At 40.1% G+C, this 25,595-nt stretch overlaps 1 protein-coding gene across 2 annotated transcripts in view; it reads right to left on the bottom strand.

Moving 5' to 3' along the window:
- COL5A2 (collagen type V alpha 2 chain) overlaps positions 1–25,595 on the bottom strand; it is a 306,470-nt gene that overhangs the window by 53,716 nt on the left and 227,159 nt on the right. For both annotated transcript variants that reach the window (XM_033945794.1, XM_033945795.1), the window contains 12 exons: positions 25,024–25,077; positions 21,691–21,735; positions 20,773–20,871; positions 17,090–17,197; positions 16,934–16,987; positions 15,100–15,153; positions 14,951–15,004; positions 7,930–7,983; positions 4,237–4,344; positions 3,859–3,912; positions 3,432–3,485; positions 111–272 (listed from right to left, as the gene is read on the bottom strand). In XM_033945794.1, the coding sequence (XP_033801685.1) occupies positions 111–272; positions 3,432–3,485; positions 3,859–3,912; positions 4,237–4,344; positions 7,930–7,983; positions 14,951–15,004; positions 15,100–15,153; positions 16,934–16,987; positions 17,090–17,197; positions 20,773–20,871; positions 21,691–21,735; positions 25,024–25,077 (900 nt within the window). The remainder of the gene's footprint in view (positions 1–110; positions 273–3,431; positions 3,486–3,858; positions 3,913–4,236; positions 4,345–7,929; positions 7,984–14,950; positions 15,005–15,099; positions 15,154–16,933; positions 16,988–17,089; positions 17,198–20,772; positions 20,872–21,690; positions 21,736–25,023; positions 25,078–25,595) is intronic.

The raw sequence follows: 25,595 nt of genomic DNA, 5'->3' as shown, positions 1-25,595 counted from the left end.
CCTTAATGAATAGGACAGTCTTTGTGGAAAAGCTACAAAGCTTTAATGAATGAAAACCTAAAGCACCCCCATTATGCTTAAATGTTAGTCTAAAACTTTCCAAAACTTACATTTTGCCCATCATCACCAGAGTCTCCCTTGTCTCCGGGGCTACCAGCAGGCCCAGCAGCTCCCCTGTCACCAACCCGACCATGAGAACCAGGATCACCACGAACACCTAGAGGACCTTCTTTGCCTGGTTCACCCAGAGGACCAGCAGGACCTATAGGCCCCTAGAAAACATTACAAAGCTTGATATTAGCATAAAAGCTTCATATGAAATCCAAGTAGTTTTGGATTGAAAACTCCAGAAAGTATCTAAAATGAGTACAAAGACTGAATTACAGAATATAATTTTTCATCACTTGAAAACTAAACTTCACATATTAAAATATTGTTTATATTAGTCTTGATGCAAAATATAGCCAGATCTATATATTATTAAGGCTGTGTTTTTGCTTCATTAAATATGCTGACCTAAAGAAAACAGCATAAAATCACCATCTTGTGGGGCAGCAGGTTCCAGAAGGGGACATGAAGATCTTATAGGTTAACACAGGTGGAGAAATGCAAGATGAGTTCTGTGATTCTTTGATACAGCTAGTGAAATTTATAAACACTAACAATCGGTTACATAAAAATCAAAATATTTTACAAGCACAAATCTTATCCCATATTCTTATTAGAAAAAAACATAACTTCAGACCATGTCCCAACCCCTATAATGAGACTTTCCATCCTCACTGAGACCTATCCCCATGGTGTAAGGTCTATTCTATTTTCCAATAGGTATATCAAATACCTTATCCCCCACCTCCTTACCACTGTACTGTATACAATGGATAAAATTTACTTTTCCTGTGGAACGCTACTTTATATCAATGTACTTAAGACATAATTGAAGCTGTAGTAAATTATTATAACTTAAGAATCATCCAAACCTACATATTTACAAAAATTAACAAACTAATAGACATATTGAGCCATATTATTTTATTAGGGTGGATGAAAAAGCTGGAAAGGGTTTCAATCTTTTTTGACTTACAAGTCTTACTGATGGAGGTGGCAGGTGAAATCTCCGGACAATTTCAGATAAGTTTAGGGGGTCTCCAGGGTTTAGTGCTTTCAACAATGCTATTCAAAATTGGTCTCTAACCATCAGAAGAGGTGTTGTCATTGTAAGGATTCTCTTTTAGAATGTATGTTGATGATGTATAACTATTTTTTACAGTAATGAATATGAACTGTGTAAGTGATTTGGTAGCTAAAGGGATGTCCCTGGTACAGCCTTGCTTAAGGGATAATAAATTTATGTTAAATCTGTTAATTTTGGATGCTTTGGAAATTAAAATATTTACATTTCTTTTCAAGATTTATAGTATATTCAGTAGTGTAGGGCCTAGTTCTTTCTAAATGAATTACTATAAAACTAGTTTTTAAGGATAACAGTTCTAAGCATATTATGAATGATGCAGAATATTGTGGCTATATTGCTTATGGGATTAGCTGGAGGAGTTATCAAGCTGCACTATGACTCTAATGCTGGTTATGGTATCGTAAATAGGAGATAGGTGCCTATCTTAGGCACAATTCTATAAAAGATAGGCATCTATTACATGGCGCCTAACGGAACCTAACACCAAAGTAGGCATGTTTAGGGGTGGCCTACATTTCTGGCGCCTTCCATTGGCCTAGGGAGGTGCCTAGGGCTGCCTAAGCTCGCCTAAGGCCACTTCTGGGTGAAACCACGCCCATGCCTAGCCTTAGGCGAGGTTAGGCGGTCCTTCGCAATTCACTAGTTTCCCGGAGGCGCCTCCAATGTAGGCGGCCTGCCTCAGGGTTTGTTTTTTTTTTTTCAAAAACGTGAGTTCTGATTGGCTTTTAGGCAGCGGTAGGCTGCCTAAAATCAGGACACTTTTTATAGAATTTGTTCCTAGATGCCAAATGGTCATCCACCGTAACCTTAGAAGCATTTTCTCCATTTGTAAGCAATAAATCCAAAATAGTTTCTATCACCACATAAATTCTCTTACTAATTGCTGGAACAATTCTTTCTATAGTAAATAGAAGACTCCTTACTTCTAGGTGACCCCGCAGCAGGGACAACCCAATCAAAGTCTACATATTAAAATCACCTGTTAGTGGTACTTCACCTTTCCTAGCTATCTTGTGAATGTCTTCAATTAAATCTTTTTCCATTTCTTCTGTGAAGGAGGCCTGTATATCACACCCACGTAAATACATTTTTCATTCCCTCTTTCCAGATTAGCCCAGAGTGCTTCTTCTTTACCCCTTATGTCCCACAATTCTACCTACTGAATTCTGTCATTTTAATATTCTTAACGTACAACACCACTCCTCCACTCCTCCACTCTTTTTACCCACCTGTCCTCTTGAATAGATTATACCCAGGTATAACTATATCCCAGTCATGGTTCTCCATGAACCATGTCTCCATGACCACCACTAAATCCATATTGGCTTCTACCATTAGAGCCTCTAGATCTGGAAATTTGTTTCCCATACTATGGGCATTGGTATACAAAGCTATCACACTTTTGTCTCATTTCAGTAATGGTATTTGACACCTAGAGGCATGACCGCTAGCAGTTGTAACATGAAAAACTATTACCACTTTGGATCCTGGTACTGGTGAGGACAGCAGCCCACTAGGGACCAGGGATTTTCAAAAGTAGACCCTGGTGAGGCTAACAGAGGATGAGAGGCAGGGTGGAGTGTCTTCCAGTAGGGTGGCTTCTTTCAGGTGGGAGGGTCCCAACTTGAGGGGTCCTTTATATTTGGTGGGTGGTCACATGTGGGGATTTGTGCTTGAGAGAGGTGCTCTGGGATCAGCTTTTATAACGTGTTGCCAACCCCATGAGGTGGCCTGTGAGCATCAGGCTGCAACTTGATGGCCTGATGCTCCTGGAACAATGGAATAATACTGCTTGCAAGGTGGCTCACAAACAGCATTAGTGAGGTGGCCAGAGCTTTGAAATACTTAGCTGCAGCAAGAGAAGAACAATCATCTTAGATTTAGAAAGCTTCTTACAGCTTCTCTTGAGACCTATGGTTCTTCTTGATTTTTAATTGACTTGTTGTGAGGTGTTTTAACTGTCTACGTTGTTTGTATGTGTTATGTCATTATATGCCATTTCATAATTTTAAGTTTGATTTATTACTGCTATATGAATGTTAAACTTTGAACATATACGTATCTAATATTATTATCTAGATGGGAGATAGCAGATAGAAGTGTAAAACAATAAACAGAAAATCTTTAATCAAGTACATTTTAGGAGTGGTTTTGCCAGCCTGGCCAGTGGGTTATTTTTATCTTTATGAATATGAAGGTTAATAAATACAGTAATAAAAATAAAGTATTTGCTTACTGTGGATCCTGGAGGTCCAACTCTGCCTGCCGATCCAGGAAATCCAGTGGCACCCTGAAATATGTTTAATGGAATAGGTTAGAAAAATAAAACACTGAATCTTATTAGAGCACTGAACATCATAACTAAAATATTCAACAACTGTTTCTCTGCAGCATTATAGAGTACAGTCCTTTCATCTCATGAATTTGAAATATATTCCTGTTTAGTTCTAAACACATGTCCTTAATGATCCTTCACTCTTCAATGGAATATTCTTCAGTCCCTTTGGACAGGAAGTAAAATCAGCATATTCCTGTATGAACACTTGAAAAACTAAGCACCCTTTAAATAATTTTAACCCTGTCATGAGTGAATGAGTGAGTGGACAGACAGACAGACAGACAGGTGTATGATAACAGATGAAAAATCACCAAAATATACCTACAGGTGGACCTTGGGTTCCTCGACCTCCCTTGAGACCTTGAACACCATGAGGACCCTATGTGACAGAAAGAAGGAAAGATTAAGTGGTAAGAATCATCTGAAATAAGCAGGACTATTAAAGCTTATGGCAGCATTTACATACACATTTCTCCCATTCAGAGGGGCAGTTACCAGTGTAGGCTACCTTAAAATTAGTTATTTTACCACAAGTTGTGCTATTTTAGCTCAATGTTTAATAGCACAAAAAATGGGATCCTGTGCTAAAATTGCACAACTTGTTGCAAATAATGCATCTTAATTAATATAAAAAGAGAATAAAAAGTTTACTAAATCATATCTGAAGTCAAAATTGTCTATTATAGTTGTGCTTTTCACTTACTGGTGGTCCAGGAGACCCAGCAAGACCTTGTGGCCCTGGAGACCCAGCATCTCCTTTTTGTCCTGACTCTCCAGTTTCACCTTTGACCCCTGGTTGACCATCAGGACCCTAAACAGATGACAAAAAGAAAAATGACTAGAATAATACATGAATTACAGCATAGGATTAACACTGTAAATATTTCAGTGAAACTATTTATAACAGGAAGACTGCCAACCATTAATGAATATTCATGAGATATATTTGGGTGCACTCCTTCCATTGTATCTGGCTCTCCGATTGCAGTTTGCGGCCCTCCAGAACTGCAGTTTTGACACTCCTGCCTTAGAATTTCTTCAAAACCACTGACTAAGGAGGTCCCCAAATCTAGGTTGAGAACCACTGAACTGATCTAGGTAGACCATTCCATCTGACTGAGATGAAAAACTCTGTAAATAAAGGAGAGAATTCTATATATGGTGCTCAAAAATGGGCACCCCCAAAAAATAAGCACTAAGAGCCAGATTCTGTATAGGATCCCCAGTCTCAGCAGCCACCTAAGCGGCTTTTGAGAATCGCACATGGGCGTCCTATACAGCATCGTGTCTGCCTAACCCTGTTTAATTCTGCCTAATCCCACCTAACCACTCCGATTCTCTAACCTGGATCTATGTCACAGGCACCAGTTAGAGAATCGTGTTGCCACTGAGCTGATCGTGGCAAGGGAATCTCCCTGACACAATCAGCTCAGCGGCAAGTAACCCCCGAATACCCCCCTCCCTGCAAAGTAAGGTGGCAGGACAGATGTCCACTCCCTCCTGCTACACCCTATCAGAATCTATGATAGAAAGCCTGAACTGATAAGTCTCAGACTATCATATATTCTGAAAAACCTTCCATTTATTTGTGAAACAATATCAATGCTGTGACATTATACCCATTAAACAGTATACCCTCTTCGTTTAGCACCAATCAATGTAATTAAACACACTGCTTATCTTGTTGAAGACCAATAGAGATAAGGGTAATAACTCTTATCTGACATGCCATCTGATAATATTCTAATTTAAGATGAAAAGTTTTTAATCAAAACCTCTCGAAACAGGATAAAGTGCAAACTGTTGAACTGTAATGCAACTTATCTTAACTAGTCTTTAAGCTTGTTACATTAACGGGTGCTAGAATAGATGTGTGTCTGTCTTTCTTTCTTTCCCTCTCTCCCCTTAGCCGCTGTCTGTCTATTTTTATTTGTTTTTCTCTCCTTGGACGCTGTCTGTTTTTCCATGGCCCCGTTCTATCTCCCTATTTTTCCGTGGCCCCCTTCTGTCTTCCCCCCCCTGAGCAAAGCTGTCTGCCCCCCAGCTCACCCCTACCTCCAAAGCAACCCTCTTTCCCTCTCCCTGACTGTTTTTCCTTAGCCCCCTTCTGTCTTCCCCCCCCCGAGCAAAGCTGTCTGCCCCCCAGCACACCCCTCCCTCCAAAGCAACCCTCTTTCCCTCTCCCTGACTGCTTTTCTGTGGCCCCCTTCTGTTCTCCCCCCCCACCCCGAGCAAAGCTGCCTGCCCCCCAGCACACCTCTCCAACAAAAGCAGCCCCCTTTCACCTGCAGCACCGGCACGACATCCTGCAGCCATTCCTCTCAGCTACCTGGAGTGAGTGCTTGGAGCGCGAGAGGGAGCAGGGCCTGGGCATGTTGGGCACGGCGGGGCAGGCCCCGACTGCCCCAGCTGCAGCTTCTTCGGCATCGGTGAAGGTTCCAGCCGCCGCCCGGAACATGTTTAGGTCGCCAGCCCTGTGCGGGGGCAGCGCTCGACTCTCCGCCGGTGTTTTGGGGTCAGTCTTCAGCGGCTCGGAGCCCTCCTCCCAGCAGCCGCCACCAGCGCCGCGAGAGGGAGCGGGGCCTGGGCGGGTTGGGCGTGGCGAAGGAGGCCCCGACTGCCCCAGCTGCAGCTTCTTCGGCATCGGTGAGGAAGGAGAGGTTGGAGAGGGATTGGACTGGTGAGGAGCTTTGGGGGCTGCTGCTACTGTTCTTCCACCGTGTCGGGCCCTTGCTTTTCCTGAGTGAGACATTCATTCGCTCTTAAACGCAGAGTTGCCATGTATGACGTAGTAAGCGTGCATGCGCACTCTTGCCGGCACAGCGTGACAGAACAGGGATCAGGGAAGCACGCGGTGAGAGTGCGCATGCGCGCTTAGCGTTTTATTAATATAGATTAGTCCATACTTAATTATTAGTCCAGACTAATTATTAAGTTGCATTACAGTTCAACAGTTTGTACTTTAGCCTGTTGAATGAAGAGGGTACACTATTTAATTCACATTTTTAATGGGTATAATGTCACAGAACTGGTATTGTTTCACAAATAACTGGAAGGTTTTTCAGAATCTATGATAGAAAGCAGGAACCGATAAGTCTCAGACTAAGTTTACCTTGAGATGGATTCTGAGAGGTTTTCTGAGATTCTTTTCCTTCCAGTGTTATGAAACTTTATCCCTAGTGCTGCAATTGAGAACCCGTTTTGACTTATGCGAGCTTAAGCATCCCTACACATCTCACTCAACCGCAACAGAAGCCTATTATGTAGGCACCTGCTTCAGGGCGTTATGTTTTTTAAAACAAGTGTCCCGATTGGCTGGTTAGACAGCAGTAAGACACCTACCACTGCCTACAATTGGGACACTGTTTATAGAAAATGCCCCTCAGGGCCAGATTCTGTAATTAGCGCCTATAAATATGGTGCCTATCGTGTGTCAATCATGCTTAGGCGCAGCCAATTACAGAATCAAACTTAGCAGTGCCTAGCTTAAATCTTAGGCGCCTGTAATGTAGGCAAGGGTTTTAAAGGTCTACATTATAGGCACCTAAGTTCTTTAGAGAATCATGCCTTGCAGCGCCTTTCTCCACATCTAAACACGCCTACTTTGGTGCTAGGTGCTGCTAGACATCATGTGGTGGGCGCCTATCTTTTGAAGTATCGTGCCTAAGAAGATAGGTGCCTATTATCCAATTAATTTTTATTTTTTTAATTATGAGCTTGTTAAAGCTCTTAAGTGAAGCCAGTTTACTAATTAACTCCCCCCTCATGAAGCTGCATTAACATTTTTTATCACCGGCCATGGCAGTAAAAGCTTTAATCACCGTTGCTGGTGATAAAAAACACTATAGGGGCTTCATAAAAGTGGGGGTAAGATGCCTATTTATTTAGGTGCCTAACTGCAGGTACCTCTTATAGAATTTGCCTCTACATGCTATACTATAAAGTACCAATTCCCGTACCTAACTTTAGCTGCCTGATTAACACCTGCTGAAAGCTGATATAAATATTGGCACCCAGATTAGGCTTACTGAGACGATATTCTATAAATATACAAGCAAATTTTCAGAATGCCCCGACTCGTCCATGGCCACAGCCCTTTTTGAGTTTCACCTTATAGAATAATATGGAGCCAGATATGCATGCAAATTTTAATGAGTGTCAATTAACTTCAAGAATTGGTTGTTGGCACCCAATTAACAGTTAAGAGCTCATTAGCCAATTAATTTGCTTGCACATCTTAGCAGCTCTCCAAATCTGGGCACCATAAATAGAATCTGGGAGAAAAGAGAAAAAAAAATGTGTAATGCTTGCTTGTTCAGAGAAAATGTTAAGAAAAAAAGCTGTAATTCAGAGTCTAGCCAGATTTTATGACCGTTCAATCAATCAGAATTCATACCGGTGGACCAGCAAAGCCAACAGCACCAATTGGACCATTTTCACCTCGAGAACCCTAAAAAAAAAAAAATGAATATCAGCCTTAAATATGGATCCTGTACAGTAAATGGCAAATGTCTAAAATGGTAACTCAAATGAATAAATTATTATTTTTTTCCTTCATATTTGAAAAGTAATTTTATAACACGGCTAGGCAGAAAGGGCACATAGGCACATATATTTTGCCACTACAGTATAGCAGCTTAAAGAATAGTTTTATAAGGGCAACATATGCCCCTAGTGATAGTTTCATGCATCTATGTGCCTTCATTAAATTACTCCAGTGAATGTAGGTGTACATATTTACCCTCCCTACTGATGCAATCCATTATGTTAAAAAAAACAAAACACCCAGCCGGTGCAGTGAAGAACTAATAAACAATCATAATGTAATCCACTCTGCTGTGCTTTTTTGATCTGTGGTGATGGAGGAGCCATTCTTGAGACTGAGTTAAAGCCAGCCTCACCCCCCCAAAAAAAACATTCAGACCATGGGAGATAGCGGGCTGTCTCCTGTGGTCTGTGATGAACCTGGAAATTCAATGCTGGTGCCATTTCCAGTGACTGGCATTGAATATCCAGAGTTTTTTGGGCTGGCCGAAACATAGCCGCTAAGCTAATATTCATTGGCTTGGCAGCTAAATCATAGCAAACAAAGACAGACCTGCTTTTTAGGTGGGTCTACCTGGCTACTGAACTTAGCCAGCCAGCCAGCCAGCCAATGAATATTGGTGACATAGCTGGTCACTGGGCTATCCACTGAATTGGATATTCAGTGGGAGATAGCCACCAATCTCCCACTGAATATTGACGGATAGCCAGCTACATTATGTGCTATTTAGCTGGCCGGGAGCCATTTCCAGCTGGCCAAATAGTGCTGAATATCAGGCCCTATATATTCAGTGCCCATAGCAGCAGAGGGGCATTAAGTACCATAAAGCAGGCTCAGCAGATAGGAAAGTCTCTCTGTGACAGTCTAGCTGTCATTCATATTGAGGCTATATCAATAGCTGTGCAAGTGGTGCGGCTGCACTGGATGCAAGAAAGATAGGGCACCTAAATTGATCCCCATCCACTGCCTCCTCCTCTTGGCCTTGGCACAGTGGGTGGGGTAGGTGTGGCAGGTAGCATGTTCCACAGGGTATGAATCTGACTCAGTGTGGTCCAAATTTGTATTAACTGGAGGGATCCCTCAGAATGAGGGTCTAGCCTAAAAGTATAGTAAAATCTCTCTAAAAAAAAAAAATAGAGAATAGCTGCCTGAACTCTGGTTGGGAGATCTCAGAAATGAAGTTCTTGCTATTGCTCTGTAAAAGCACCAAAAAGTCAGTCTCCTTTGTACTGAAAAAGAACATTCTGTAATGGTTTGTTTTTAAGGGAAAAAGCCCATTCGTTAGGGGTTTGTTTGTTGTTTTTTTTTTACAGCATTACCTCTCCACAAGACTATTTTGTTACACATCAGTAGTGGTAATTCTCCTTAATGTCTTTTTTTTTTTAAAGACAAATGAGTAAAATAGATTTTTTTTAAGGGGGAAGGGGCAACAAACACAAAATGGAGTACTTGCATATACCCAGGGAGCTTTCCAGGCTTTTCTGGACTTGAGCTGGCATCATAGTGGTGATGTCCACCATTTTTGGCTTATATTCTGCTTGCTCATGGTGAATGTTTGCCCTTGTTCTGAGGCAGGTACAATTCTGTGCGTGTATGTGCCAGATAGAATAGGTGCTTATGTATGTATTTTTTAAAATATAATGTAAGGGCTAATTCCATTCCTGCTTGCTCTATTTTTCACCCCTGGAAACACTTTGGTATACAAGTAGAAGAATTAGGTACAGGTTCACAATCCTCTATCTAAATTGCTCGGAACCAGAAACATTTTGGATTTTAGCGATTTGGCCGTAGCGATTCATATTTGTCACCTGCTGCAGCCCTGCAGGCTTTTCTCTGCTACCTTCTGCCTTACTGACATATTTTCTTATTTCCTTCCTGGCTGGAAGTGACAGAGAGAAGCATGCGGGGCCGCAGCAGGCAATGAATATGAATCGCTACTGTCACCATCAACACCATAGAGGTACACCAGTGTGAGGTAAGATGAAAGAATTAAACTACTATCAGTATAGAGTGAAGTATTTAAAGTGACTTTGGGGCCAGGTTTTACTTTTGATGCTAAAAGTAACCTTTGAACAAATTAATAATGCAGCAATGTTCCCAAAAAATTAGGTTTTTGGAGCTTTTCGATTTTTAGAATTTCAGATAAAGGATCTTGTACCTCTATTACATTTATGCATGGCTTAAGAAAACTTTATGAGCACCCACTTGATGGAAAATGAAAAGACAGCATAAATCTCACATGGATAAACTATAGGAAACACATGATAAAAGTACTGCCAAAGCAGACTCACCTAGCCTCCTCTCAGTTAACCAGGAATATATAAACTTGTCTTTTCCTTACATGTGAGGGACTTTTAACCCAATAACAGAAGAGTGTTTTGACATAATCTTAAGAGGCGTCTAACCAACTACCTGCTCCCTTGACCACTGCCCATCAAAGTTTGTGCAGCTAGCAAGAAAGAGCTTTATAGGAGGGGCCACAAAAATCAAGAATTCCTCTTTTTTCAGTGGGCAACTACTTACAGCATTAAAAAAGGCAGTGGTGCATCTTCTGCTAAAGAACAACTGGGGCCAGGACAAGCTCAAAAGTTACTGGCCAGAATCTAACATTTCATTTCTAAGAAAAGTTATAGAACAAACACTCTAGGCCTGAAATCCAGAGCGATTTAAGCAGGCCAGAGAGGCTCTGGACCGTTTAAATCGCTCATGGCTGCCCAACCACTAAGCCAGATAGTGAATATCGGCGCTGACTGGCCCCCAAAAGGTGGAATGGTCAGAAGTGGGCCAGGGGGTGGTGCTTGGGAGGAGCTGGGGATTACATGGGCTCCAGCGATATTCAGCAAGGGCCTGCAAAAGGTAAGTGGATGAATTTAGGACAACTCAAAAGATGTCCTTAATTTACCCTCTTAGCTTTATGCAGGTTGTGGTAGAATATCAGGCTGGGACCTGCATAAGGCTTTTTGGTAGTTAAAAAAAAAAAAGACCTCTTCAGTGAGAGCGTTGGTTTTAAAGTTGGTGGTTAAAATATAACATTATGCAGATCACACAATGTTCATTGCCAGTAGTAAAGACGACATGTTGTACCTACTAAGAAATGTTAAAGGCAAAAGTCATAAATTGGATTAGAACTGAATATAAATAAAACCAAGATTATGAACATGGAAAATGAAGATTTTGAGCTTGAAGGCAATAGAATATAATTTGAAAAGAGTTAATCTTTTAGGCTTCTTGGTAAACAAAGAAGCAATTAGCAGGGAATAAATACTCTGCAGAATAGCAATTGGTTGCTCTATAATAAAAGTTCTTGATAAGTTATTTAAAGGCAAGGAAATAACAGCTAAAGATCAGACTGGTCCATGTACTCATTTTCTCAGTGGTCAATTATGGATGCGAAAGCTGGACACTACAGAAACAAGATAGAAAGAAATTTGAGCTCTGGTGTTGGAGAAGGATTCTACGCATGCCATGGACCACCAGGAAAACTAACAAATCAATTTTGGAAAAGATCAAACCAGATATGTCACTCGAAGCACACATAACATAACATAAGAATTTATTTCTAGACCGCCATTACTGTAAATTTCAATGCGGTTTACAAAAGACTAGCTACAATACATAAATCAACGTGAAGAATATGTTAGTATTAAGAGCTAAGAAATTTAATAAACAAGAAAGTCTTAAGTTGTTTCCTGAAACAATGGATGATGATGAAAGCCGCTTGAAATCCTTTTCCCGTAAAGCAATTTGAAAAGAAGGGGTTTTATCATGATATCTTTTGATGAAATTACAACTATCTTATTTTGGTCACACTGCTAGAAAGGAGAGATCACTGGAGAAGGATATCATGGTTGGGAAGATCAAAGGAACTAGGCAAAGAAAACCTGCTACCTCCTGCCTTACTGACATCATTTCTTCTTTCCTTCCTGGCTGAAGTGACAGAGAGAAGTGTGCGGGGCCACATTAGGCAATGAATATGATTCGTTGCGGCCACCAGCAATACCTTAGAGGTACACCAGTGACAACTACTGTGGGGATGATGCTGGAGAACCTCATCAGACTTGCATTTGACTGACTTCTTTTTGGATCTTTAACTCAACAAGTCACAAAGTCGATGGCACCTAATACACATTAGTTGCAAATTATATTACACATATTAGAGGCAATTGTGTTCAAAAAGTCCATATAGGATGCAAGTTTGATAACAAAGAGGACTTTTTCCATTGTTTATTGTTTAGTGTTTCACCTAATACACATATACACCAGATGCCCCAATCCCCCTCCCTCCCGCCCCTCCCCCCCAAAAGAATACCACTCTTCCCTCCCCCCAGATAGCGCCATGACCTCTCCCTACTCCAACAAGCCTCCATCTTCCACATGTAGTTAGGACCCCCCAAACCTAACTGACTACCAGGTGGTCCACTTGGTGGGGTTGGGGGAAAGAGTGAGGCCCCCTTCCTGGCACTTGGTTAAATTAGCTGCTGCAACCTCTTACAGCAGCTCTTGATACTTCATGTAGTACTGCTAACTGTTACAAGGGGTTGCAATTTTAATTATGCACTGTCAAGAGGTAGGAGTTAGAAGGTCGCACTCCTTCTCCCAAAGACCCCTCCCCAGACCACCAGGGGCCTACCTAAACGGGGGGAAAGGGATCCTTGCGAGGGAGAGAGGTGGGTGGAGGAAGAGGAGCATTGTTGGGAGAGTCAGTTGGGAAGGGGATCAGGGTTTGCAGAGAGGATTTTTTTTTTTTAAATATGATTATTTTTTCAAAAATACTACATCAAGTTTATACAAAATAATAGTAGTAATCATTACAAAGAAAAACATCATAATACAAAACAGAATACTTGTAAGCTGCAAACTTCCAATTCAGAGATAAATAGGAGTCATATGAGATTTCCAATTAAATTCTTACAGAATTCATCAAGAGGGGCCCATTTCCTAGTAAAATTAACAATATTGTTTTGTTTGAATGATATTTCTTCATATTTTCTGAGGGGGTCTTTTAAAAAATTTTTATGATGGAAAAAGTTTATGCGATCTTGGCTCAATATTCAGCCGGGGCCACATACCTTATGTGGCCCTGGCTTAATACTGGCTAAGCCCGCATAAGCTCCAGGAAGCCAGGAATTATGCCCTAATATTGAGTGCCAGTGCCCAGACATGGCTTGGCACTGAATATTGGGGCTAAATTTTGCCAGCAACGATCAGCACTTACAAAAATGCTGTCTGGTGCTGGCTGAATATCGAGGGATCTGTGTTGAGCTCAACAAACAGCTAGAAGAGAGAAACTGGTTATCGTACTCTGTTATGAAACAAAGAGAGTCCTATATCCCTACTAGATCTTCACAGAAACAGAGAGAAATAGTCTGCCTCAATGTTAATACAGCTGGATTTCTCAGCAGGTTTTGACGCTGTATCATGTAAGCACAATTGACAGAAACAGGTATTAGTGGCAACAGTCTATACCAGGCCTGCACAACTTCGGCCCCTTCCCCAGGCCAGGTTTTCAGGCTTTCCCCAACGAATATGCATGAGATCTATTTGCATGCACTGTTTTCATTGCATATTCATTGGGGAAATCCCAAAAACCCGACTGGATTCGGCCCTCGAGGACCAGAGTTGTGCAGGTCTGGTCTATACTGTTCAGCAGCACCTCAACATCATCATAGGTGTTGACCTGTGGGGTACCTCAAGGATCAATAGCATCATCTGCTCTGTTTAAAATCTGTCTCAAGCCACTAGCCAAGTTGATTCAGTTGATGGATACTCAGTTCTACAGCTACACAGATGACATACAGCTACTCATACCTACTGAATCAAACTTACCTATAGCTCTGAATAAACTACCTGTTTAACAGCAGTTCATGAATGGTTCATAACAAACAACAAAGCAGATAGAGTTATGACTGCAATAAAGTTGTCCTAACTTTTGTTATCTAGGCAATGGCACTAGGTTTCTATCACCCACATAACTTCCAGTGGCCATTCAACTCACACATATTTTCTGCCAGTGCCCGGATTAGGCCTTGCACTGAATCTCTAGATCAGCACCATGATTGGGGCCATGGCAGTGAGCAATTATATCAACCGAATAATTTATATCTTTTTATTATAAATGAAGGCCTTCACTTTGCTTTCTATAGGTAAACATGTCACTAGGCTAATATTAGGGCAAATGCATGAAAGATTCTCTAATATTTTGTGTCTATGGTCATGAGTTATGATATGTAAGTACTTAAGTTTTCAAATTAAGCAAAAATGTGTGCCTTTTAAATGGCCCATATTAGTGTTTGCCTTTAATTTAATTTGGCTTTAAACTAGCATACCATATTGTGCCAGACTATTTTAAATCTCAAAATCAGTGAACAGACAACAGATTCTCTTGCATTAAGTGGATCAGCTCAAACTATTTATAAGTGTTACACAGCATACTGTATTGTATTCATTAACCACTGGCCAATAAGGATGTTTCTGGAATATTAGACATCAATATATGGCTGTATATAGGTCTTCTAAATGAATCTAACCAGTGCCATTTTTTTAGGCATAGGTAGGTACCCAAATTCAACTAAAAACACCGTTCAAATGATACTTTTAACTCAGTTTCCAAGGCACCTAAAAAATTGGTGCCAGAATCACGCCTATGTAGTCGCTTGAGGCCACCGTACAATGCTATGGGCATGGCTAATGCCGGAAGTGGGATGGCCTAAAGTGCCTATGTAGGCACGATTCATGGCAATGATAGGTACCATAAATATAAGTCTGAAAAAAAACTAAAATAAATCAGAAGTAGAAGATCATTTTTAAATTACCATAAAATATTTTGGTTTATATAAAGTCTTAAAAGAAGGCTAAAAAAATATTCACTCACAGGAGTACCGCGAGAACCTGGGGGACCAACTAATCCTCGGGGGCCGGGTTCACCCTTAGAAATTAAACAAAAATATATGTTACTGACAACATATGCAACCTTATATGCATTCCAGCAGAGAGAGAGAACATATTTTTTTAATTCTTTACCTTTTCACCAGTAGGTCCTGCAGATCCATGTGGACCAAGTGGGCCTGGTAGACCCTGCAAAAAGTATGATGTACATAGTTTTAGAAATGCATACATTCTAAAGAACCACAATCATCAATAAACCTTGTTACAAGGTGCAGAGGCATGAATAATTTTACCATCTGTGATTGTCCATGGAAATTCATAAGTTCGTGGAATGCTATATAGTTAGCTTCAGTCCACATCTTAATACCACAACACTATTTTTCTCCATTCCTCTAGCACATTTTGTAAATTAAATTAGACGCCCAATATTCTGCAGCATTTAGCCAGCCATGAATGTGTATTTACCTTCCCCTACAATATCATCAATGTTGTAATCCTCCCTTCTTCTTCTCCTCTCCTATGCTTGTTATTTTTCCTGCGCTATTCCTTTCATTAGCCTATGAACTGCCCAGATGGTTTGTCCAATGGGCAGGATAATAAATTATAAATAAACTTGAAACTTAAATCACTTTGAATGCTGAGCAATGTGTAAGAATTATCATATTGGCAAAATAGGTGCTTCTTAAATAAGAAGGTGACTTTTTAACTCTGTTTCTGAAAAGGTAAATTAAGCCAGAACAGCACTCAAGATTCAGACTATTTTATATTGAGTAGAACAACCACCAAGAAGCAGATAAATCCAAGCATATGATGTATGATTTATTAGCAACAAAGACCCAACGTAGCCATGGTTCGCTCTCAGGCTATGTCAGGGGTAAAAACTGGAGGTGAAATTTGACACACAACCCTACTAGTCAGTACTTCCAAATCACAGAGCTAATCAATGTGGCTTACTTCAGGCTTGGGAAAATTTGACACACATCTTGCTTTCATTCTGAAGGAAGACATTGATTTGTTCTGTGGTTTGGAAGTACTGACTAGCAGGGTTGTGTGTCAAATTTCACCTCCAGTTTTTACCCCTGATGCAGTCTGAGGGCGAAACGTGGCCATGTTGTGTCTTTGTTGCTAATCAATCAGGCAACTTCTACTTGGACTTGTCTGCTTCTTGGTTATTGCTGTGCACATTATGGTAGATTTATGCCTCTATTTTATGTGTATTGAATAGAAGATAAAAGTTGCACACCCTACTACTGAGTCTTGGAGGTTAACCATCCTCTCACCATCAAATAATTCACATCAATTTTATAGGAGTAATACCTGAACTAAGGAAAAAGACTTGGCTCTGGTATTAAATGTAGATTTGCTAAATAACTATTGACCTGAGGCAAGGATTACAGTGTTAGATGGGTTTAGTTATCAACATAAAGCAGGCATGACTGAAGATTAATCACTCACCTCTACCTCCACCCCACCCCCTTCTACTGTGACCCGGAGCACTAAATGCTCCAGAACTTAAATACATATATTCAGTTTAAAGGATATTTCAGTAAAAATAATATATTAAAGTATAGTAAACAGCATAATATGGTAAGACCAATTAAACTGTAAGCTCCTCCCATTGTTTCTTATCAGTAATCATTTGATCTTTATGAAAATGCCGCTTACAAAGACCAAGTTACTCCTCTAGGTAATTTCTGAAGATGAATTTTGTAGCCAATGTCTTCAAAAAACAAATATATCCACCCTCCTCATTTTAAGAAGCCGCATTGAGCTTTTTTATCGCCAGACTTGGTGGTGGTATTAGCTTTGATGCTTATAGAATTCCTATGAGCATCAGACCTAATACTTCCATGACCTGCGATAAAAAAGCCTAACACGGCTTCATAAAGGGGGGTGGGGATGAGCGGGGAGGTAAACTGGAAAATGTTTCAGGTCAAACTATGCTTGCAGGCAGAATAGATTTACTTACTCTTGCACCATCATTGCCTGCTGTACCTTCTGAACCTTTTTCTCCTAAACCACCCTGTAGAAAATAACAAAGTTCACATCAATCAAAGTGAATAAATAAATGCATTGTTAAATTAAACTGCAGATAGAAAGATACTGAAATAATAAGTATGCATACCCTGTCACCCTTCGGACCAGAAATCCCAGCAAGACCTCTTTCCCCAGGCATACCCTGAAGACCTGGAGGACCTGCATCCCCAGCAGTCCCAGAAGGTCCTGGACTACCCTGAAAATGGGTAAAATTCAAAAGCAGTTTTAGATGATTTACGGTGACTAATAATGAAAGTGCTTTGGCAATTTCAGACATATACACAATGAGGAAGATTACTAATTAAGGCCCCCTTTCATCAACCTGCATTAGGGTTTATTATCACGGGCCACTGCAGTAAAAGCTCCAACATTCATAGAATTTCTTTGAGCATCAGAGTATTTTCCGTAGCAGCCCGCAATAAAACCCCCAACGTCGCTTGATAAAAGGGGGCCTAAATGATTTTGACATAACATTTTGCATATTAGAGAACAGGCAGCAATGTGGTACTGACTCTTGAAACTCTAATAACCAGTGGCAGGTTGATATTCAAAGAGATCTGGTCAGGAGAGGTGGTTAGTGCCTAATTTGTGGGCAATCCTGCAGTTAAGTGCCAATGTTTAGCACTTAACCACATCAGATAACTGCATAGAAAATCAATCCTATCTTTATGCAGTTCACCTTTTACTCTTATTTGCTGAACATTACACTTAACTGCATAAGTGTTAAAACACAGATATTCAATATGTATGCCCTGATATTATCTGGTATTGAATATCAGGGGATAAAGCTAGTGGCAGGCAGAAAAATGCTGACTGCTGCTGAATGAATATCAACCCCTAAGTTATTAGGCTGGGACAAAAGATAAACATTCTGTTAAAATATAAGTATGATACTCTATTTCACTAGAAAACTATATCCACCGTCCCCCGTTTCATAGGGCAGCTTAAAGGCAGATTCTGTTGCAAGAATGTAAAAATCTAGTTGTAAAGATTTTGAAAGGCTATAATAAGTTTTCATAAATGTACATTATTTTACATTGGGCTAGGAAAACCTGAATTCATTAAATTACTACAAGCCAGGTCTAATCTTGCATAACTTTTGACAATAGGAAACGCTCTAGAATTCAGCTAAGAAAGAGCCATGTCATATGCTCCAGAATGTCGTGATACCATGATCATTTAATTATCAATTTCCAAAAATGAGGACAGGAAAGATAGGAGTAAATTTTACATAATACAAATATAAAAGCTTTTTTATTTTGCTTATGTATCTAATCTAATCTTCCATTTGTGAGTCGCACATACCTCATACATTTGTGAGTCGCACATACCACTTAGGCTCAAGGTGACAGATCAAAGAGAAGGGAAAGTAGAGGGGGAAGGGGGTATGGAGAAGCTAGAGGAGTGAACATAGAAGTAGGGGGAGCTATACAGAAACTAAGACAGTTAATTGTCAAAGAGGTGAGTCTTCAGGTTTTTTCTGAATGTGATGTAGTTTGTCTCTTTCCTTATAGTTTCAGGTAGGTCATTCCAGGTTTTTACACCCAGATAAGTTAACATAGAGTGGAAAATTTGCTTGTAGTGAAGGGATTTTTGATGTCGACCAAACAGTAGAGAATAATTGGATGAGAGGGGCTGCTGAGTTTCTGGTGTAGGATACATGACGATTTGAAAATTATTCAGGATGATATTGGGAGCCATGTAGTTGCCTGATGAATGTTGTGATTGAATCAAATTTCTTTAATTTGTAGATTAGTCCAACGGCCATGTTCTGGGTTAGTTGCAGTTTGTGGATTAGAGTAGTGTTGATGCCAAGGTAAGCGGAGTTGCAATAGTCTAGTTGAGGCAGGACCATCATATGGATGATCAGAGCAAAGTGGTGTGGGTGGAAGTATGATCTTGAGAGTTGCAGTTGATGCATTGTGTAAATGGTCTTTTCCGAAGGCTAGATATTTGTGGCTCCATTATGAGAGTGTCGTCTAAGATGCAGCCTAGTACCCTGGTGGATTTTTCCATTATGAGAGTGATGCCTGATGAGAGTGAGGTTAGATATGACATTCTGTTGTGCGGTGCAGAAACCAATGGCTTTATATTTTAATTTTTGGGAGATTCATGGGAAGGGATTTTGATTATATCAGTGTGGGGGAGAAAAATGATCTTAGGATGGGGAGAGAAGAGGAAGAAAAGATCACTGAGAGGAAGGAGTAGCCTTGTGGTTATAGCTACAGCCTTAGCACCCTGAGTTTGTGAGTTCAAACCCCACACTGCTCCTTCTGGCCCTGGGCAAGTCACTTAATTCTCAATTGCCTCAGGTATGTTAGATAGATTGTGAGCCTGGCAGAACAAATGTTTCAGTGCCTGAATGTAAACTGCTTAGAAACCTTGATAGATAATATATAAATAAATAAAATAATAAATAAGGGCAAGGGGATCTTGGGAATGAGCTGCAAATAAGTAGAAGGACAGGAAATATCAGAAATGGATGGAGAAGAGAAAGAACAGAGATGGAGAAAGAAGACCAAGGACCTAGAAGAGGCAGGGGAAGGAAGGACTTGAAATGGAGAGAGAAGCCCCTGGATATAGGGGAGGGGAAGAATAAAGGATGATATAATTTCTGGGATCTTACGGAAAGGAAGAATAAAAAAGGGGTTTAGGATTTGATCTGAATTAGGGAAGCATGAGGTGTTCACTCCTTCGTTCTAGTTCTGCCTTTCATCCCGTCTGGTCCTCTTTCTTTAATTTACTTCCCCCATCTCTAGTCCTCTATCTCTCACCAAAACCTCTATCCTCAGCACCCTTTCACACATATACACACATCCATGTCAAATGCTGATCCTATCTTTTTCCTACAGACACACCTCTAACACTGATCTTATTTTCCCAATACATGTTAATATACATATACATACAAATCCCTTCTCGCCCTCCGTTCAAGTTCTCCCCAGCTAATCCACTCACATTTTTCCCTGACCCACTCTCACCCTCCAGAAGATTCCTCATTCCTTAGCCATTCTTTCTGCTATCTCACCTTCTTCATCCTCCTGCCATCCTCTGCAAATTTCTCACCCTCTTTCCCCCCCACCATAGATCCCTGCCAAGATTTCAGCCACCAGAAGAGCAATGTTGCTTTTGACTTGTTCCTTCTTTTCTACCACCAAAGACTACAGTAATGGTTTAAGCTGCACAATATGCTACTAACTACTACTTATTTCTAAAGTGTTACTAGATATATGCAGTGCTGTACATCAAATCATAGAAGAGACAGTCCCTGCTCAAAAGAGCTTACAATCTAGTCAAGACAAGAAGATGCATCTATACAGTGCTCAAGTGGGGGAATTACAGAGGAAATGATAAAACAGAGATTGGCGCTTAGCAGGTGGGTTGGAGTTTGGAACGGAAAGCAGCTGAAATAACAAAGAAGCAGAATTCAGCTCAAGGCAGCTTCTCAAGCTGGCCTAGACTGATGAACATTAAGATTGATTCTTCAATAATACAGTTCAACTATTACTGTATATAAACACATGAAACCTAAAGCATTAAGGAGATAATTCCATAAAGTTTATTAAAGTTAGGAGATAAGTTAATGCTAGTATTTGGGTTATTTATGCATGTATCTAAACACTCATGCCTTCTAAATGCCTAAATATAGGCACACTTTTATAGATTCTCCCTCTGCATGCACTGGATGATAATAAGTCTGAAAATATGCTATTCTTATTTGGAAATCTGGATTAAGTTCAGAAAAGGAGCTCTACGTATTTAATGAATTACCTTTGGACCATCTGGACCATGACCACCAGCCATTCCTTTTTCACCTGGAAGTCCTGAGGATCCTGGCTCACCTCTCTCACCTGGATTACCACGCTCTCCCTATAAAAATAAAGTATATTTTGGACTATTTCTAACATTATAGGTCACTGACTTAAGTCAAGCATACAATTTTCATAGGACTATAAAGTAAGTACTAACCAAATACAAATATTTTGGAGACCTTTTATCAAGGTGCGGTAGGGGTTTAATGCACAGAATACCGCACGTTAAACTGCCTGCCGCACTAGATCCTAACACCTCCATTGACGAGGCGTTAGGTTTTCTGCTTGCCGCTGGGGTAAGCGCGTGATTAAATGTCCGACGCGCTAACCCCGCTAGCGCGGCTTTGTAAAAGGACCCCTTGTCTCATACTTTATGCATATTCTAATTCATTGATGATAGCTTGATCTGTATTTGGTACTACGCAAGAAAGAATGAGAGATTGAAGAAAAGAAAAGGGAAAAGATAAAATAATTGGATAGAAAAGAACTAGAGAAGGTATGATAGAAAGGAAACATAGGTAGTAAAATTAATGGAAGATTAGAAAATAAAATGAGTAATTTATTTAAATTATATTACAAAATTATATCTGATAATTTTCAAATTTACTAGACTTCTACAAATTAATCTACTTTTGCTGCATGGGACAAAAATTAAATAACTGCAACTATAGAAATGTTCTTAGATTTATCTAAAGTATCTTAGATGCTACATATTGCACATATTTGTATTTCTTTTATTAAAGCATGTAAAGTAAATATGTCTGATCAGTGAGTGAAGGATGTGCAGCTAACTCTTGAAATTCACACACTAAGCTCTCCACATAAATATTGTGCTGCCATTTAGTCAGTGTTGCATATGTTGAGGTGCATTACTTACTCGTGGACCTAATGGACCTCCAGCTCCAGAGTCTCCCGGAACACCCTAGGTAAGAAGAAAAAATGGAAATATTGCATTTAGTGACAATTATGAACACCAGAATTCAAGAGAGGTATTCTAGTCAGCCCTAACCATGCTAAAATTCATCATAAGGATCTATCATGAGATGCATAATAGAAATAAAAATGAAGTCTTTTGTATTTATCATAAAAAACTGTGGAGCCATGGAGTAGAAGGGGAAGTGCACAGGTGGATCAAAAATTGGCTGGCGGATAGGAAACAGAGGGTAGGAGTAAAGGGACACTACTTTGGTTAGAAAGGGGCCACGAGTGGTGTCCCACAAGGGTCAGTGCTGGGACCGCTGCTGTTCAATATATTCATTAATGACCTGGAATCAGGGACGAAGTGCGAAGTTATAAAATTCATGGACGACACAAAACTCTTCATTAGGGTTAGAACTGTTGAGGAATGTAAAGAACTACAAAGAGACCTGAACAAACTGAATGAGTGGGCAAAAAAATGGCAGATGAGCTTCAATGTAGAGAAATGTAAAGTCTTGCACATAGGGAAAAGAAACCCGATGTATAACTATACGATGGGAGGGATGGTACTGGGGGAAGGCAACCTAGAAAAGGACTGGGGGTATTGGTGGATAAAACAAGGAAGCCGGCAGCACAATGCGCAGTGGCCTCAAAGAAGGTGAACAGAATGTTGGGTATTATCAAAAAGGGTATCATTACCAGAACAAAGGAAGTTATCCTGCCACTATATCAGGCGATGGTGCGCCCGCATCTGGAATACTGCATCCAGTATTGGTCGCCATTCCTAAAGAAGGATATCGCAATGATTGAGAAGGTCCAGAAAAGAGCAACAAGGATGATAAAGGGCATGGAAAACCTTTCATATGCTGAAAGGCTAGAGAGGCTGGGGCTCTTTTCCCTGGAAAAGCGGAGACTTAGAGGGGACATGATAGAGACTTTTAATATCTTGAAAGGCATAGAGAAGGTGGAGAGGGACAGATTCTTCAGACTAGCGGGGACAACAAAAAACAAGAAGGCATTCAGAAAAATTGAAAGGAGACAGATTCAGAACAAATGCTAGGAAGTTCTTCTTCACTCAGAGGGTGGTAGACACCTGAAGGGGTGATAGGATAGAGTACGATATTGGGTTTCAAAAAGGGATTGGATGATTTCCTGAAGGAGAAGAGGATTGAAGGGTATAGATAGAGGGTTACTATACAGGATATTAAATGATTAGGGAATAAGAGGTTTAGGTAAAGGATCACTTACAGGTCTTGGACCTGGGGGGCCGCCGCGGGAGCGGACTGCTAGGCATGATGGACCTCCAGATGCAATGCTTATGTTTTTAATATAGGTATCCTTTCTAAAATGACAACCAACTATGCCCATTTATTTTAACATGAAACCTAAAGCATCCATCTTAGAATGGATAGCCTCACCATTTCATTATCATAGTCTAAAAGATGATATATTTCTAATTCTCATTTTCTTTTGCATTTTTATTGCCAAATCTTAACCTTTCAGCTTAATAATTGCTACTTATTTCTTAAGACTACCAGGCATACACAGCACTGTACCAACCAATATAAGAGACAATGTGTGTTCTAAAGGTCAATGTTAGATATTTTAGAGCCCAGGGCAGAAATTTGGGAGGGGCCCCAAGCTCTCTATGAAGCCATACCAAGGCAACTACTTTATTTGCATCCCTTAATTCCAGACCTGCCTTCTCCACAGAATTGACAATCTAATCAACAAGCATGCTTGACAAACAAGAGAGTCTATGAGAATATATTATAGATGTAAAAGCAATTTTAAGATGAATATAAGTCTGGATTTGAATATGGCCAGAGAAAGAGTATGAAGTACCAGCTCAAAGTCTGTATCCAGGAAATCGTTCAGCAAGGTTGAAAGCCAGAGATAGGACATAGAAACAGAGGAAGAATGAAGGGCATGAGTATCCAATGTGCAACCCTGAGATGCATCTCACTTAAGAATATTAGAAAAAAAAAAATTATCTCAGCTAGTATACATGATTTTCAAGTATTACAGAGCTTCTTATTAGATACGAAGTCACATTTTCAGAAAAGATTTACACATTTTGATGAACCATCAAACACAGACATGGATTTTTCAATCTCAAGGTCAGTATAAAAAAAATAAATCTCTTGAAGCTCAGAAAGAAAAAAAAAAGAAAAGATTTCTGAGCACTGTTGAAAAATATGGATGCCTCTGCTATTCAGAAAGACAAAAATAATAAGGACCTGTAAAGTGAATGTATTTGTTGATGAGCAATAGAAATATGAACTGGACAGAAACCCAATGTAATCGCTGCTACTAAACATCAGTTCATCCGACAGTCTTGCACAGTTCTGTTTCTGTTACCATGCTATGTTGCTCCAGTATTTGTATTTCTTTATATTAAATGTAATTAGGGGGGTGTCAATATTCAGCTGGTGGCAGTGAGCGTTTTGCTGATCATCGCCAGCATTATTTCTGGATATTCAATGCTAAGCCATGCCCAGGGTTTAGCACTGAATATTTGGTTTACGCGGAGCTGACTAATGCACAGCTGGCTAAATCGATATTCAGAATGTAAGAAACTATGGACTGTGTTTTATGTGGTCCCATTTATGCAGCTACCTTGGCCGGTTAAGTGGTGAATATCAGTACTTAACCAGCCAATTTCTGACTGCCCCCAGAACATGCCCAAAATAGCCAGTTTTCATTTATCTGCTAACCGTTAATATTCAGCAATTAAGTGCCATTGAAAATTGGCAGATAGCCTCCAAACAAGCAATTTAACTGGTTAGCAGCTGTTTCTGACTGGTTAAATCAACTTGAATATTGACCAATAGATCTCTTTTATTGTGTTGTCAAATGTCAGTGCTGAGGAACAGTTAACAACTGAAAGCGATTCAATTCTGCAAATACTGGATACTTCAACTATCTTCCAATAGTTCAAAAGGTTCTTAATCCTTGAATGGCACTCTTAGTAGGGAACCCAATAGATACCATAAATAAAGAATGCAAATAATAAATATGATGACTGCAAACCAGGAATTCTCAGCTCAGTACTGCCTTGTGGCCCACCAAGCCTGTCTGGTTTTCAAGATTCCCATAATGTAATATACAAGGGAAATAGTGCATGCAATTTTACCTCATGCATATTCATTGTGGTTATCTTGAAAACCAGTCTAGCTTCATGTGTCCTAGGACTGAGTTAAGAACCTCCACAGTAAAACAGTGGAAGCAGAAAAGATCTATAGAAAAATGCAATTAGTTTATTAAATACTTGAAAACTTATAATTCTTACCTCATCTCCTGGCTTTCCAGTCTCTCCTGGAGGGCCTGGAGTGCCAGGCAAACCCTGAAAGCAATAAATGGTTTTAATTAAGAAGGTGAGAATTATATAATGTGATCACAAAGATCAGCATATCTTAGTTAATGCTAAAGTTTGAACCAAAATTCAGAATCAAGGACAGCTTCCTGTGGATAAGCATATGAGCTTTAAAATACTGCTTCAACTGGGTTGGGGCCCCCACTTTACAGACAATACAAACATAATAAATCAGAAGTACTCAAGTCATCAAACTGTGAGGTCTATGTACTAACCCAGGGGTGGTGAATGAAGGCCACAACCCAGTCGGGTTTTCAGAATTTCCCCAAAGAATAAGCATGAGATCTATATGCATGCATAGATCTCATGCATATTCGTTTGGGACATCCTGAAAACCTGACTAGATTGTGGCCTTCATTCCCCACTTCTGTACTAACCTGTAAGATGCAGGGAAAGGCAACCAGAGAATTTTTGCAGTCTGTGTACCGATGACATCATCAGTACATAGACAGCCCCAGCAAGAAGGCCGCGAAGCAGCCTGTGAGTGC

The sequence above is a fragment of the Geotrypetes seraphini genome, chromosome 5 (assembly GCF_902459505.1).
Source record: "Geotrypetes seraphini chromosome 5, aGeoSer1.1, whole genome shotgun sequence".
NCBI classification, from domain to species: domain Eukaryota; kingdom Metazoa; phylum Chordata; class Amphibia; order Gymnophiona; family Dermophiidae; genus Geotrypetes; species Geotrypetes seraphini.
The sequence above is the reverse complement of the archived record's forward strand: the minus strand, read 5'-3'. Positions and strand labels throughout refer to the sequence as shown.